Source organism: Dichomitus squalens, assembly GCF_000275845.1.
Source record: "Dichomitus squalens LYAD-421 SS1 unplaced genomic scaffold DICSQscaffold_3, whole genome shotgun sequence".
NCBI lineage: Eukaryota > Fungi > Basidiomycota > Agaricomycetes > Polyporales > Polyporaceae > Dichomitus > Dichomitus squalens.
This window is the reverse complement of record NW_006766885.1, coordinates 454,814-467,898: the sequence shown is the minus strand read 5'-3', so window position 1 is coordinate 467,898 and position 13,085 is coordinate 454,814. Positions and strand designations below refer to the sequence as shown.

Genomic DNA, 13,085 nt, shown 5'->3' with positions numbered 1-13,085 from the left:
ATAAAAGTATAGTCAAAGGGCTAGTGTATCCTGGTGTGGTTTGCAAGGACCCACCAAAGCAAGTACCTTTCGCCAGCTTGAAGCTTGAAGTCCCGCAGTTGGTCGGCATCGGCTAAGTACATACGTCCGAGAGTTGCCTATGGTGTTGATGCTAATGGAATGAGTTCAAGAAGTAGCTCGAGACGGGACACAGCCAAAGCACACAGGATACGTACTCTTTGACTGCATGTCGAGCGAGAACGACTTCAACCCTGCTCCAAGAGATTAGATTAGATTGAGCTGCTGACGTCGTGTCCGCTCTCAGCCGCATTGGCACTGACGCTGCCTGCGCATTACTGGCGTCCTTCCTGCCACCCCACTTCCTGCATCCACATCTTCTTCCAAGTAGTACGGAACTGTAGCGGAAGGGCACTCTGATTGCGTGATACTGGTAAGTGCATCTGTGATTATTCTGGGATTGCACTTCATGCGATTAGTAGCAGGTTCTCAAGCGAACTCATCATCCTCAAGGATGCCTCAAGTGTCGCGTTCGCCTAAAAGAAAACGCGTCAGGAGATACTTCTCTGCGTCCGCAGCCACTGGCTTACGTTGGAATCCTAACCTCTACGCCGCGTCAGCAAGTTCATCCACCACCAAGAGGCGTAAACGCGGATTATCCGTGTCTAGTGACGAGACATATGAATTCTCTCCGAGCCATACTCGCAACGATTCCCACTCAGATGAAGACGCTACCTTCAGGTACTCCGCAGCTTACAGCTCTTCTGCTGCTCACGACCATGAACCCCAAACTCCTGAGGGCCCACGAGCCCCCCTAGCGTACGCCTCGCTCCCTCCAACGCCCATTTCTCCATCTCCTCCCCTTCAGCCAACCTCCCCCTTGTCTGCCCCCTTGCCCTCTTTTCTGAGCATTGACTCCGTATATGAACCTCCATTCTCACTATGGGACTATTTGCGTGAAGAGCTGCTGGCTACGGACTTCGACTCACATCAGGAGTTGAAGTGGGAACGAGTGAGCAACTTCCTAAGCATGCCTATTGCCCTCGAGAAGGTCAGTTACCCATACGTCATCACATGTGCATTCATCTGTTCAAACCAGCACATCTGCAGATATTTCTGTTCGGGTTCATCGTTTGCCTCGACTCGTTCATATACACCTTCACCATCCTTCCTATACGGTTCATCCTAGCGTTCTGGCGGCTGCTCCTCAACACTTTCTCGCGAAGTGCTCTATCTCTTCCTCCATCTCAGAAGGCCGACATCCTTCGCGCCTTCCTCCTTGTCATCTCTATAATCATTCTAGCGCCACTAACGGATGCGAGCAAGCTGTATCATTTCATTCGAGGGCAAGACACGATCAAACTGTATGTGATCTTCAACGCACTCGAAGTAGGTGCCCAATCCTGGTTTATGATCCATTATAAGTCTCAATACCGCAATAACCCACCAGATCGCTGACCGTTTGTGCGCGTCGATTGGCCAAGACATCATTGATTGTTTGTTCTCCCGCTCGACTCTGGAATACATATCACATAGGAAGAGGCCTACGTCGCACACACTACGTCCGTTCTTCTACTTCTTACTTGCTGTCGTCTACACAGGTAATTCACGGCATTTGGTAGAAATCCACCATCTGACCTTGCGCAGTTGCACACGCACTCGTTATGATCTATCAGATGATTTCCCTAAACGTTGCAGTGAACTCTTACGACCATGCACTCTTGACGTTGCTGGTCTCCAATCAGTTCGTCGAGATCAAGGGTAGTGTTTTCAAAAAGTTCGAGAAGGACAATCTCTTCCAGATAACCTGCGCAGGTATGTCGCTGCTTGATGCATACCGGCGATCTCTCAGGAACGTGCTGCTCATACATCGATGCAGACATAGTCGAGCGCTTTACCCTTGCCTTGATGCTACTCGTTGTCGCCTTTCGTAACTTGATAGAACTCTCGGGCTCTACTTTTAACTTCAACGAAGGCTTCGCGTTACCAAAGAGCTTCGGTTGGTTCCGTGGCAACAACGTCTTGTGGACGATATCCTACGTTAGTTTCTGAATGGCTCCTTGAATCCTGTCACACTAACATCAGTATACCTCACAGCCGGTCCTGACCGTGATGGCATCCGAAACGCTAGTAGACTGGTTGAAGCATGCCTTCATCACGAAGTTCAACCACATTCGCCCCTCCGTGTACGAACGCTACACGGATGTTCTATGTCGTGACCTTGCCAGCGGAAGCGCCGTTGGCCGACGCGGAGCGCAGAAGGTGATTCCACTGACACTCCTTACCGGCGAGTCAACTCACGTGTTCGGTGCAGCATACGTATGTCGACCAATCTCCTCTTGTTGCTCGGCGACTGGGCTTTGCCTCGTTGCCTCTCGCGGTCCTCGCGGTCCTCATCGGCTCGCAATCTGTCGGCCTCCTCATCTCGATGCACGCGGAGGAGTCTCCTCTTTGGACTCGGTCGTGGCAGGAGTACACGCAGAATGACTGGACCAACATAGCAAAGTGGAGCGCGATCGCATTCCTGTGTTGGGGCTGGTGAGCCTCTTGCGGTTCCTTATGTTCACTAAAGATGCTGAAGGGTGCCATGGCGACAGCTTGTTGGTTATCAAGATCATCCTAGGGGTGCACCTGCTAACGTACGCCACGCGCCGACGTGCGGGCATGGAGGCGCGCGAGGAGGCGGATCGGGTGAACGATTTCGGGCGCGATCCCATCGGCGAGGGCAAGGAGGAGCAGGTACGTCGTGAACGCTCGCTTTGTCCCACCCCGTCTTATGCGGGTCTATCTCTTTGCAGAGGTACAATAAAGAGCTCAAGACATTGCTGGACAATAAGCGCGACGATGCGAGCCCTGTTGCTGAGATTGGCGAGCGGAAACCTGGAGAGGGTGACAAGGATGGGGGGAAGAGGAAGAAGTTACCTTTGGAAGAAATCACGAGATTCACGATGGTTAAACGTATATGGTGATGTCCTCTGTTGTCTTGTTGGCGCACAATGCTACACTACAGCACATGCGCCATTGGAGACCTGGTAGCCCTGCCAGCGGATATCAGACACTCCCAACATGCGGAACGCAGCCGGGGTTCAAGTACAAGTACGAATCATAATCATATTGGAATTCAACATTACAGGATATCTATGGAAAGGTAACGGTGAAGTAGGTGAGCTAGAATGTGTGCGTGATAACGGAGCCTATGGATACAGCAACGAGACAAGTCATGAGTAATTTGAGGTTGAGAGTGAGAGACATTCTACAAAGAGTGTGTGCGCCGGACCTGGGCGATAAGGTGTTCTAGCAATAGATATAGTGATACAGTGGTAACGTCGAAGTCGAAGGCGTGTCGTAAGCCGTGGACATGATGGGCGTGCATCGATTAACGATCGTCGCAGAATATGATCTCGTAGCTGAGGGGAAAGGCGATAATGGAAACCAATAGGCGAAGTAAGGAACGAACGGATGTGTATGTATGCTGTATGCTTTTAAGTTGCTGCTGGACGACCGAGAGTGCGTGCAAGGACGCAAAGGACAGAAGGAAACGGCGCTCAGATCCGGGAATTGTACTTGTTTTCCTTCGTCTGGCTGGAATGTTTGCGTATACAGAGCGGCCGCACCGACTCCGGCTCGGCAACCGCCTGTGCGACCTGCTGCTGCTGATACGCGTACTCCTCGCTCTTCCACGGATTGGTGCGAGACAGCCTCTCGACATACCTCTCCTCCGCGAGCCGCCGCTCGTACTCGCTCCGACTCTCATACACCTTGGTCGGCTCAGGCGGGTCGTCGTCGAACATGAACGGCGCGATGACGACCTCGCCCTCGTACGAGAGCGGGCGGTCCTGAGCGGGAGGGGTGGCGGCCATCTGCACAGGCCGCGAGGCGGGGGAGTCCCGCACGCGCAGCGAGCCCTGCACCTTGGCGATCATCCCCGAGCCTGCAACGGGTGCCGTGGGGATCAGCATGCCCCTGGCCTCTCCGGTGCGCGCCCTCTCTGTCGGACGCCCGGTCGGACGCGTGCTGCGGTCGGGGACGGCGGAGCCGCGCGAGTGGAAGATGGAGTCGCCGTCGTCAGGCCGGACGTCGCGCGGGACGTCCATCGCGCTCGGCCGCCTCTTCCAGAGCAGATCGGGCAGAGGCTCGCCGGGACGCGGGGGAGGGGGCCCGTCGGCGCCGGCAACGGACGGGGGATGGAACGCTGCCGCACACCACCCAGCGGAGAGGCCCTATACGCAGGCGCATCGTTTCTGGCCGCTACGCGTCCGCGCCGGGATGCGTTCTCGTCCGGGCGCCCGTGCTGCCCGTTGCGCTCATCTTCCCGACGACGAGGCTCAGCCTGCCGGTGAGCGCGGGTGGCGGCGCGGAGCGTCACGTCGGCCGAGGAGGGGGTACGGCGGAGGGATTGGGTCGGCTGCGGTTGCTTTTGGATGGAGCCGGTGGTCGCGGAAACGTCGATGCCAAAGCCTCCACGGTCGTGTCGTACGCGCTCGTCCAACGTTGCCTGGCGTCGAGGGGTCGGAACGACCCTAGTGACCCCCGAGGTACCGTCAGGCGCGGACTTGACAGACATGTCTCGAGTGAGGCCCGGACGGTGGTGCCCGTTGTTGTTCCTTCGCGGCGACTGATGAATGGTGTGGCCAGTAGGAGGCGCAATAGCAAAGGGGGAGAACACCTTCTGCATCACGTAATCCTTCGGCGGGACGGGTGGCCCCACCTCCGAGTCGTCGTCGCGGACCCCCCGGCGAACGGTTGGCTGGTGGCGCGAGGGACCAGGACTGGGTGCGGCTGCGGCCGGGCGGGCGGACTCCTTGCTGCGCCTCATCGCCTCGCGCTGCCTCCTGTCCTCAGAGACCAGAAGGGCGGGGGACGGAGCGAGCCCAGTAATCCCATGACGGAGCATGCTCGCGAGCGGATCGTGCCCCTCCGGGCGGTCGGGCTTGACAGGCCGCGTCGGCTTCGCGGTCTTCGCGCCCCTCTCCGTCTTCCTCCCGCGGCTGGTCCGCATCTCGAGGACGTCGGTGTCCGCGCTCCAGCGGGACTGGAGCTGGGGGCTCTCGGGCTCGGTGGCGATCGTCGCGCCCCCGACCCAGAGGTTGAGGGTGGAGCTGGACGCGTTGATCCCCGGGAAGGGCCGGATGTCGTCCTTGGAGATGTTGCGGTGCCGCAGGGAGAGCGTCCGATGGAGCCCAGATTCTGAAGACTTTACGCGCTTGTGATTGCTCCCGTAGTAGTCGAGCGAGGAGTCGTCTTGGGTGCGCTGGGGCCTGGGCCTGTACGCTAGCACAGGCGCGATCGCTCCTCTGTGTGGTTAGGAGGGCGGCATGTGTGGTGGAGGGCGAGAGACAGGTTAGCCGACTTATGCGGAAACGAGTGGGAGTGGCTACTGACCTGACGGCGTCCGACAGCCTCCGCGCGCGCTCTATGGCCGATACAGATAGGCTTCGCTTCATGATGGGTATGTGTGTTGACGTTGGGTATAAGTGGTGCGGGTAGTCTGTAGGGGATCGGTGGTGGAGGCGTCCGAGAAACGAAATAACCTAGGGTTGAGAATCGAATGGGGGAGGCTTATATCCCAAGGCAGCTGGACGCTTTGCTCTCAGAACCACGACAGCGGGGGCGAGTGCCAGCCAGAAGGGCGAAATCAGGGACGAACCTACAGGGACTTCTCAAGCGGACCAAAGCGGGAGCTCCTGTCGAAACAGAACAGTTGGAACACAGCGCAACGCGAGGGCCGGACGTGGCCTCTGCTTTAAGGCCTGCCACGGTCTTTAGCTGATCATTATCCTATTGGAACATGGGGAGGCCAAAGGCGGGCTATTGTGCATAATGTGCAGGCAGCGTACGGACGGTTGAAAGCGGGCAGGGTGCTTAGGCCGTCAAAGCGGCCGCATCCCAGATTAAGAGAAGAATAGTTCGCTAGCTTCACGCAACCGCGCTGGGCGGCTACGAAAGACACAAAGCACATTGTCAGGGGCGCACCACATTCGGAGATGAAGTGAAGTGAAGGGCGCACCGTAATTCACATCCTCTTCTCCTGCTGTTGTGTACACTCTTGCGCGGTCATGAACGTCCGTGTAAAGTCGAACTTTCAACGCATATATGGAGGGCTTTCTGACTCCAGTATTCCAAGCGGTACCACTGGCAGAGACCTCACAAGACTAGATCGAGATACGTGCCACAGGCCCGGCAAACAGATAGAGCACCGGTTGCAGGAGATCAAAGAAAGTTGTATGACAAAGCTTGCCGCGTAGAGTAGCAGGTGCGACGGCACTTGCCTCTGGTTGTTGGAGATAGCAAAGGGGGGATAGCTTTTCCGCTGCTGCTCACTGAATGCGCTGCAGCGCACGGGGTATGCACACGGAACATGCCTCGCAATCCCAGGATCTGCGTGCAGGTTGCCGAGCGGCGTTAACCTTCACAGCGCAGCGTATACGCAGCAATTCATTTGCACATGTAACTCACTGGCTATCTACCGCGAAGGCGGTTGAGAGCGAGCGCGGACCTGCGCGTGCAGAGCGATATAACGCGATGCTGTATTGTCGCCAGCCCTGCCAAGCAGGCTAAGGCACAGCCTGGCCGGAGAAAACATTCAAGTCAATGGTGCGCAGCAGCCTCACATATCATTCGAGTGGCCGACGTGAGTACTTGATCCGCAAGAACCGCCTACGATAGTACGCTGTACAGCATTCCGCAACCCGTAAGGTAGGGAGGCAGTGAGGATATCCGTATCTTGTACGCACAGCCCACTCATGCATGCACGACTCTAGAGTGATTAGTTCCTGCGAGCGCTGTACGGTGCGTATGTGTCCGGATGATGCTCGGCGGGCCGACGGAGGCAGTCTGTGGGAGGCTGACGGGGGAAAGAGCGCGTGCTGTCGAGGGAGAGTGGGGCTGGGACGTGGAAACTGACGTGGAGACGGCCCAAGGCAGCGAGCAGGGGCAGCGAGCAGGGGCAGCGAGTAGGGGCAGCGAGCAGGGGCAGCGAGCAGGGGGCGCACAGGCTGAGCATGATTGGACGGCGCAGCAGGTTCCTGTGAGGTCAGGAATTCTCACGGCCAATCCACCGGCGTCTGCCTGGCGTTGAGTGGGGTGTGACGTATATGGAAGGAGCCACGAGAGGTTCGCTGCCCTGACGTCAGCGCGGCTACCCTCTTAAAAGTGGCCTATTCCTCGCACACGGTCCACAGTCAACTCTCCTCCCGACTCCTCGCAACTCGTGCGTGTCTCATCTCCGAGCTCCTCATCTTCAACCCATTTTGATAACCTTTCTAGCAGCCCCGCCCTCAACTCACGACCGCTTACGACAATCCACAATGGCCGCCGGCGCTGCTGTCCCAGGCCTCTTCTGCGCCTTCGCCGCAATGGTTCTCTTGATCTTTGTACGTGTTGCACATCGTCCTCCTATCGCGCTCTGAGCTCATTCTCCGTCGCTTCAGGCATCAGTCTCAGCACCAACATGGGAACGGATCTCATTCCTTAACGCCCCTACAGGCGGAACGACGACACACTTTGGTGTGTTCGGCTTCACTGGGTCAAAAGCACACGTGGGATGGTTCTTCCCAAGTGGCCTTGGGTGCGCCTTCACAGCTATCGTTGTTGCCTCTACATACTGACATTGCGCTACAGTGACAGCAAGTTAGACGACGGTCTATTCCACAACCTCACCTTCACCCTTATTCTCATACCCATCGGTACGTCGAAACATGATAATATAGTTCATGACGCTACAAACCTGACACGTGACTCCAGCCGCCGGTCTCTCTGCTCTTGCCGTCCTCTTCGGTCTCTGCGGTGCTGCATACCACCGTGCGGGCACCGTCCTCATGACCCTCGTCAGTGCGCTTGCCTTCCTCGTCACGCTCGTCGCATGGGTGCTCGAGATGGTGCTCTTCGGTATTGCCCGCGATCACATGCGCAACCGCAACATCAACGCAACTTGGGGCAACGCCAACTGGATGGTCCTTGGCGCACTCGTGGCTCTCTTCATTGCCTTCTTGGCGAGCCTGGGCGGTTCGTTTGGCCGCTACAGCACTCGTAGGACGTATTAAACCATCTCCCCGCGGACCGTTTGCACGATTTATCAAATTTAAGTCGACACTATCTACCTCTTTGCCACGTCGATCTTGCCTTCGAATTTTGCTGCTATGCGATGAATCTGTACCACCACCGACTGTCCTGTACGCACCCGCCTCGATGCCATACAATACCTCCTTGATTCCCCTTACGCCTCGAGCACTGCTGTATTGTAGACCAGACATTCTCGTTCCTTGTTGGGGTCGTACCCCGGGAATTTCGCGCTATGCTACCTCATGTGTATTGATACAACTCCTCTTAATGGATATATCCTACACTTCTGTTCCACGGCGAGCTTCATATTCTTCCTCACAACTGAAGACTACCATCCAGCATTACAGTTTTGGGCAGTCATTCGCTCATCGTTTCGTATCTGGGCCAGTCCTGTTCGGGACCTCGGGCCGCCTTCCGTTGGCCCAACTTGGTGCGGGCCTCCGAGAGCGTGCGCTGTTTCCGACCAAATATTGTTCCACCTTCAGTGACACCTACGTTGATTCGACATACATATTGTCTCTAGCGCAGCTCGTGCGTCCATTATTGGGGCACTGACTGTACTTGATGACCATCTACTCGACGAGTAGAAAGGACAGGTGAGCACATTTGACGAGGACCCGCCAGCCTTGATGGCCTCCCTTACCCTAGTCTGGTGAACACGATCCACGCCCAGCATTTACAGCATTCAGGACTATGGCTGCGAAGAGAACAGTCAACCTGAAGCATGCCCTTTCGCGGTCGTGCTCATTCATTGCCGAGCGCTGCTCGCCATGCCCCCTCTCTAAGGCCGAAATTCTGTCCCGTTCGTGATATACCGTCTTTGCAGGAAAAGCTCTCGTAACCTGACCGTGATTCTGACCCCGAAACTTCCAGGCGAGCGATACGGGCTCAAGCTCCATATTAGAAGCCGTTCTCTGTTAGATATGTTGCTGACCGCCCCAACTTGCCTGTAGGGTCGTTGTCGTCTTCTTCCTGGAGCCTGGGCAGCGCGAACGCCTGAAGCCGCTACGCAGCACGTCTACAACTCCAAATCTGCCAGTGCATGCGCAGAGCGCGCACGCGGTGCGGCTCGTATCAGCCGGGCGGGACCTCGCGCGCGGTCCGCTGCCTTCTGCTGCGGTCCACGATCCCGCCGTCCGCGACGACGACTGGGAAAGCGCCAATGCCGCCAGGCTCAACCCAACCCGGGGCGCACTCACGCTCGTCACCGGCCTCGCGTCCGACAGCAAAACCTAGTGACCTTCGTGGGCGAGCCGCCGCCAGTCGTTTCGCTGGCTCTGCTACACGCCTCCCGGTGCCGCGGCGGCCGAGAACGCGAGCGCGCGCCGGAGCGTGGTGGCTTTGCATGACGCGCGAGCGGGAGCAGGAGCAGAAGCTGTACCAGATCGCGGGGATCGTCCTCTCCGTCGCGTTTGTCTCCGCGATCGCAACCTCGCTGGGGTCGGGAGCGGTGTACGCGCAGGGGCTGTCTGGGTAGGACAACGACCTCGCAGCGCGGACGATCCGCCTGACGTTCGCCAGGCTCACAAACGTTGGCTACAGCGTCCCCGCGTCGCTCTGCGTTCGTCCTCACGGCGGCGGCGGGGCCCTCGGCTGGGATTTGCCTTCCCAAAGTTCCCACTCCATTACAGCAGCCGCTAACGATGAGTGTTTAGCTTAGGTACATTGGCTGCGGCCTGGGACTGTTGCTGATCTTGTTGGTGCATATTCGCCTATCAGGCGTGGGCGAGGGTGAGGGGGCCTGCGGTGGGACACGCTTCCGTGAGGATTGTCTCCTAGATCCGCAGCCTCTTGGTTAGTGTCGTCTGACCCCATTGGGTACCCATACGACTAGGCTTACTGAGGGTAGTGGTGGTGCATCATACAGACTGCCATGGAAATGTTCCGTCCTGACTTAGAAAGCGTCCATGCCCCGAGTCTCTCCAGTGACAATTACGTAAACGACCCATTCCCAATATGTGTCACCCCAATCTTCTTGCAGCGAAGCAGACGGCAGATACACACAGTCAGGCATTCCTAGTCCGTCACTCTACTCAAAGATGAATCTGAACGACTTTGATCGGAAATGACTTCGGGTGCTGCAACACTTGTTCACATCACGTGCCATTGACGTTGCCCAAGCATACTTACCTACGTACACCGGCAGCCTTCCTTCATCCCTACCAGGTGGCAAAGGTCGCAGTCGCATTTGTTGAGGTGAGTCGCTACTCCGAATATGTCCATACTTGACTAAAGTCGTTTGGGCAAGTGAAACGCTTCGTTCCCCTCGTACACGTTCAGGAGGCAACGCGCAATGGCAGCTGAGCGCCGATTCATTGGTGAACAGATGAACCGCGAAATTGCGGCGGTGTCTTTTGAATCCTTCATCGAGCACTATGCTCCTTTCCAACCCTCCAGTGAGGTCGTCGATAAATGTCTCGAGCGATTACGCACGGATGGCCTCGTCGTGCCTACGACGGCAGGGGTGGATCGGTTCGCCGGATTCCAGGAGCCGCCATCGCGACAGTATACATCGAGGAAGGTTGCATATGGTCACCTGTCCGCTATATGCCGTAGCATTCTCAGGTCGCCGTGGACGACAGAGTGGTCAGTTGTTCCTTGGTTCAAGAACCCGACATCACGACCGGTTCGCAAAAATCGGAGGCGTCTCACGCGATAGGTGCCACCGCCAACCCCCCCCCCGAAGAGGACAGGGAGGATACTGCCGATATTGCCGTCAATTGTGATTGGATGCTGCCGGAGAGCGACGATGATCCCGTACTACGTAAAGGTGATGCCATTCATAGTCGTTTGAACGCAGTGTCCGCTGCTCTTCATTAGATGAATAATGACCCTCGATGGACGCCTATATACAGTGTATGTGCAGTCTCTTGACTTCCTCACCAAGACATGTGATCTTACAATCTGTCCAGGTAACCATCGAAGACGAAGCGATGTGTTTCTGGTACTGGTCGCGGTCCCATTCAGCAAAATCGGAAGCAGTCGATATCACAAAAGTACGAGCGTTTGCAGTTCTTGACGCCTTGATACACTGACACTTTGTAGGATGTACGTGCGACTATACGCGGCCTCGTTTGCTTCTTATTTGCAAGCATGCCAGAACTTGGTTACGATAAGACCGTCCAACGCCGCTTCGACCCGGCGCTGGGAGGCTATTGCTTCATCTTCCTCGTGCGAGACAGTTACTTCAAGGTGCTTCGCAGCATCCCTGAGCATCTAGGTCCCTGCACTATAGCGGGGCCCTCTACGCGGGTCTTCGAGGTCATCAAGGTCCCTAGTTTCGACAATATCACCGCCACTACGGAATCAGCTGCATCGCCTATGGTCTTGAAGGACGTGTAAGAGCGAGAGGGAGATACAGAACGCCATCTTCGAACGACTCTCAAGGATTTGGCGCTCAGGCTGCAGGACGGTCAAGACCCCCCTCAACTTATCGGTTTGAATGATGCCGAGAAAGAGCTCCTCCGCAACGCTCTGCGTGATGATAATTACAGGGAGTACTTCCTTGCCATCGATTGCGACATGCAAGGAGTGCAATCGAAGTCACTTGCCCCCAAGGCATGGTGCAACGATGTTTTCTCTTTCTGGGACTCTTCATCGGACAAAATTCGGCAACTCTACGCGGTACCTCCGCCAGCTGATAGCGCCCGTTCCTCCTCCCCACGGGCCAATTCACGGTCTTTCGTTGCCAAGCGTCAGTATCGCGTTGTGTTCAAGAAAGTCTGCCAGGCGCTGCACCGTGTGGGTGATTCTGGGACCGTGTTCAAAGCTTTGAAGGACTGCCTCCTTGGTAAGAGGCCCAGGACGTCGCGTGTCGTCTAAAGTTGACGCATACTTCGATGTGCAGCCGTTCAGCTTCTGTTCCTTATCGGCTGGGTCCACCGCGACATCAGCTCCGGCAACTTGCTCTGGGATCCCAAATCGAAGAGAGGCGTCCTGAGCGACCTATGTAGATTATGCCAAGGAGTTCGACGCTAAAGGCACCCGTAGTTCTGATCCGAAGATTGTGCGTACTGCTTTGTCCGGTTGTTGTTGCGGCCGGCTGATTTGGTATGCATCTCTAGGGCACTCCGGCTTTCATGGCAACAGAAATCTTAAGCCAAGAGCTCATCCTGTTCTCTAATTCAAGCGTCAGCTCGAAGGATAAGGAAGCAGCTAGGGGCGAGCCTATTATTCACAACTTTCAGCACGACCTCGAGTCCTTCTGGCTCCTCCTCTGGATACTCACTACGCGCCTCCCCACGTGCACTCCGGGCTTCGACCTGAAGATCTATACAGATCAGCTGTTCCTAGTCCGTGGACTTTTCTACATATGGCCGGACAGACTGAATCCGTATCGAAACATGACGATCGGCCTCGATGTTCGACGCTACCTTCCCGACGACATGAAGGTCTTCGCAGACTGTATACAGAGCTTGAACGAAGCGTTGTATGATGCGTCCATCAATAGGCTTCTCGATTTCGGCAACACCGCCAGCTATGCCCCTCTGTATGGTTAGGTGCAGGAGGCCTTGAACTACTGTATCACAAAATCCCATCTAGTGCAGCTCGCAGCAGCGAAGCATAAAGAACCTCCGAAGCGCAAACGACTCGATTCCACGTAGCCTGTCCGCGTGTCACCACACCTTGTGTCCTTGGCCGCACGCGATAGCAACGATCAGGTATAACCCGTGCGTTCCCTTGGGTCAGTGGGTTCCGCGCTATATCTACGCTCTCCAATTAGTTGATTAGTGTACCACAGCCCCCCCTATCCCCAATGAACTGCCCATGTCTTAGATTCTTCCTGCTTCTGCCTGAGGAGTGCTGCATGCGAACGATCAGAAGGCTCGTGTGGCACCGGACAGTGGGACGTCTGGGGGCTTACCTTGAGGCCATTGATGACTTGGAGTGATTAGGGACTGCCGATGACAATGTACTCCATGGTTCCCAACAGCCTGGAGAACTCCGCCGCCATATGCTCCGACCGCATCGTGATTATAACTGGGACGGCATGTTCTCTGGAAGGTCCTCGTGGTTCAGTGATGACA

The 13,085-nt window shown here is 56.3% G+C and overlaps 5 protein-coding genes across 5 annotated transcripts; 4 read left to right on the top strand and 1 right to left on the bottom strand.

Annotated features, from left to right (window-relative positions):
• Positions 1-511: 511 nt before the first annotated feature.
• On the top strand, positions 512-2,966 carry DICSQDRAFT_98729 (uncharacterized protein; the record flags this gene model as incomplete). The annotated part of the gene is made up of 9 exons (XM_007361723.1): positions 512-1,048; positions 1,108-1,386; positions 1,448-1,598; positions 1,645-1,812; positions 1,877-2,037; positions 2,095-2,259; positions 2,312-2,535; positions 2,595-2,736; positions 2,796-2,966. 9 exons carry the CDS (start codon positions 512-514, stop codon positions 2,964-2,966), a joined length of 1,998 nt encoding a protein of 665 aa, XP_007361785.1.
• A 576-nt stretch (positions 2,967-3,542) lies between these two features.
• DICSQDRAFT_166199 (uncharacterized protein) lies at positions 3,543-5,441 on the bottom strand (the record flags this gene model as incomplete). The annotated part of the gene is made up of 3 exons (XM_007361722.1): positions 3,543-4,217; positions 4,250-5,291; positions 5,380-5,441. 3 exons carry the CDS (start codon positions 5,439-5,441, stop codon positions 3,543-3,545), a joined length of 1,779 nt encoding a protein of 592 aa, XP_007361784.1.
• Positions 5,442-6,877: 1,436 nt separating this feature from the next.
• Positions 6,878-8,288, top strand: DICSQDRAFT_132679 (pali-domain-containing protein). Its single transcript, XM_007361721.1, has 5 exons — positions 6,878-7,207; positions 7,267-7,370; positions 7,428-7,564; positions 7,618-7,682; positions 7,741-8,288. Exons 2-5 carry the CDS (start codon positions 7,305-7,307, stop codon positions 8,037-8,039), a joined length of 567 nt encoding a protein of 188 aa, XP_007361783.1. The 5' UTR covers positions 6,878-7,207; positions 7,267-7,304; the 3' UTR covers positions 8,040-8,288.
• Positions 8,289-9,403: 1,115 nt separating this feature from the next.
• DICSQDRAFT_177804 (uncharacterized protein) lies at positions 9,404-9,866 on the top strand (the record flags this gene model as incomplete). Its single annotated transcript, XM_007361720.1, has 2 exons — positions 9,404-9,531; positions 9,580-9,866. The coding sequence occupies 2 exons, from the start codon at positions 9,404-9,406 to the stop codon at positions 9,716-9,718; spliced, it is 267 nt and encodes an 88-aa protein (XP_007361782.1). The 3' UTR covers positions 9,719-9,866.
• A 109-nt stretch (positions 9,867-9,975) lies between these two features.
• DICSQDRAFT_159383 (uncharacterized protein) lies at positions 9,976-12,557 on the top strand (the record flags this gene model as incomplete). The annotated part of the gene is made up of 8 exons (XM_007361719.1): positions 9,976-10,254; positions 10,307-10,684; positions 10,879-10,914; positions 10,971-11,054; positions 11,104-11,396; positions 11,460-11,848; positions 12,012-12,064; positions 12,123-12,557. The coding sequence occupies exons 2-8, from the start codon at positions 10,352-10,354 to the stop codon at positions 12,555-12,557; spliced, it is 1,623 nt and encodes a 540-aa protein (XP_007361781.1). The 5' UTR covers positions 9,976-10,254; positions 10,307-10,351.
• Between the last annotated feature and the right edge of the window lie 528 nt (positions 12,558-13,085).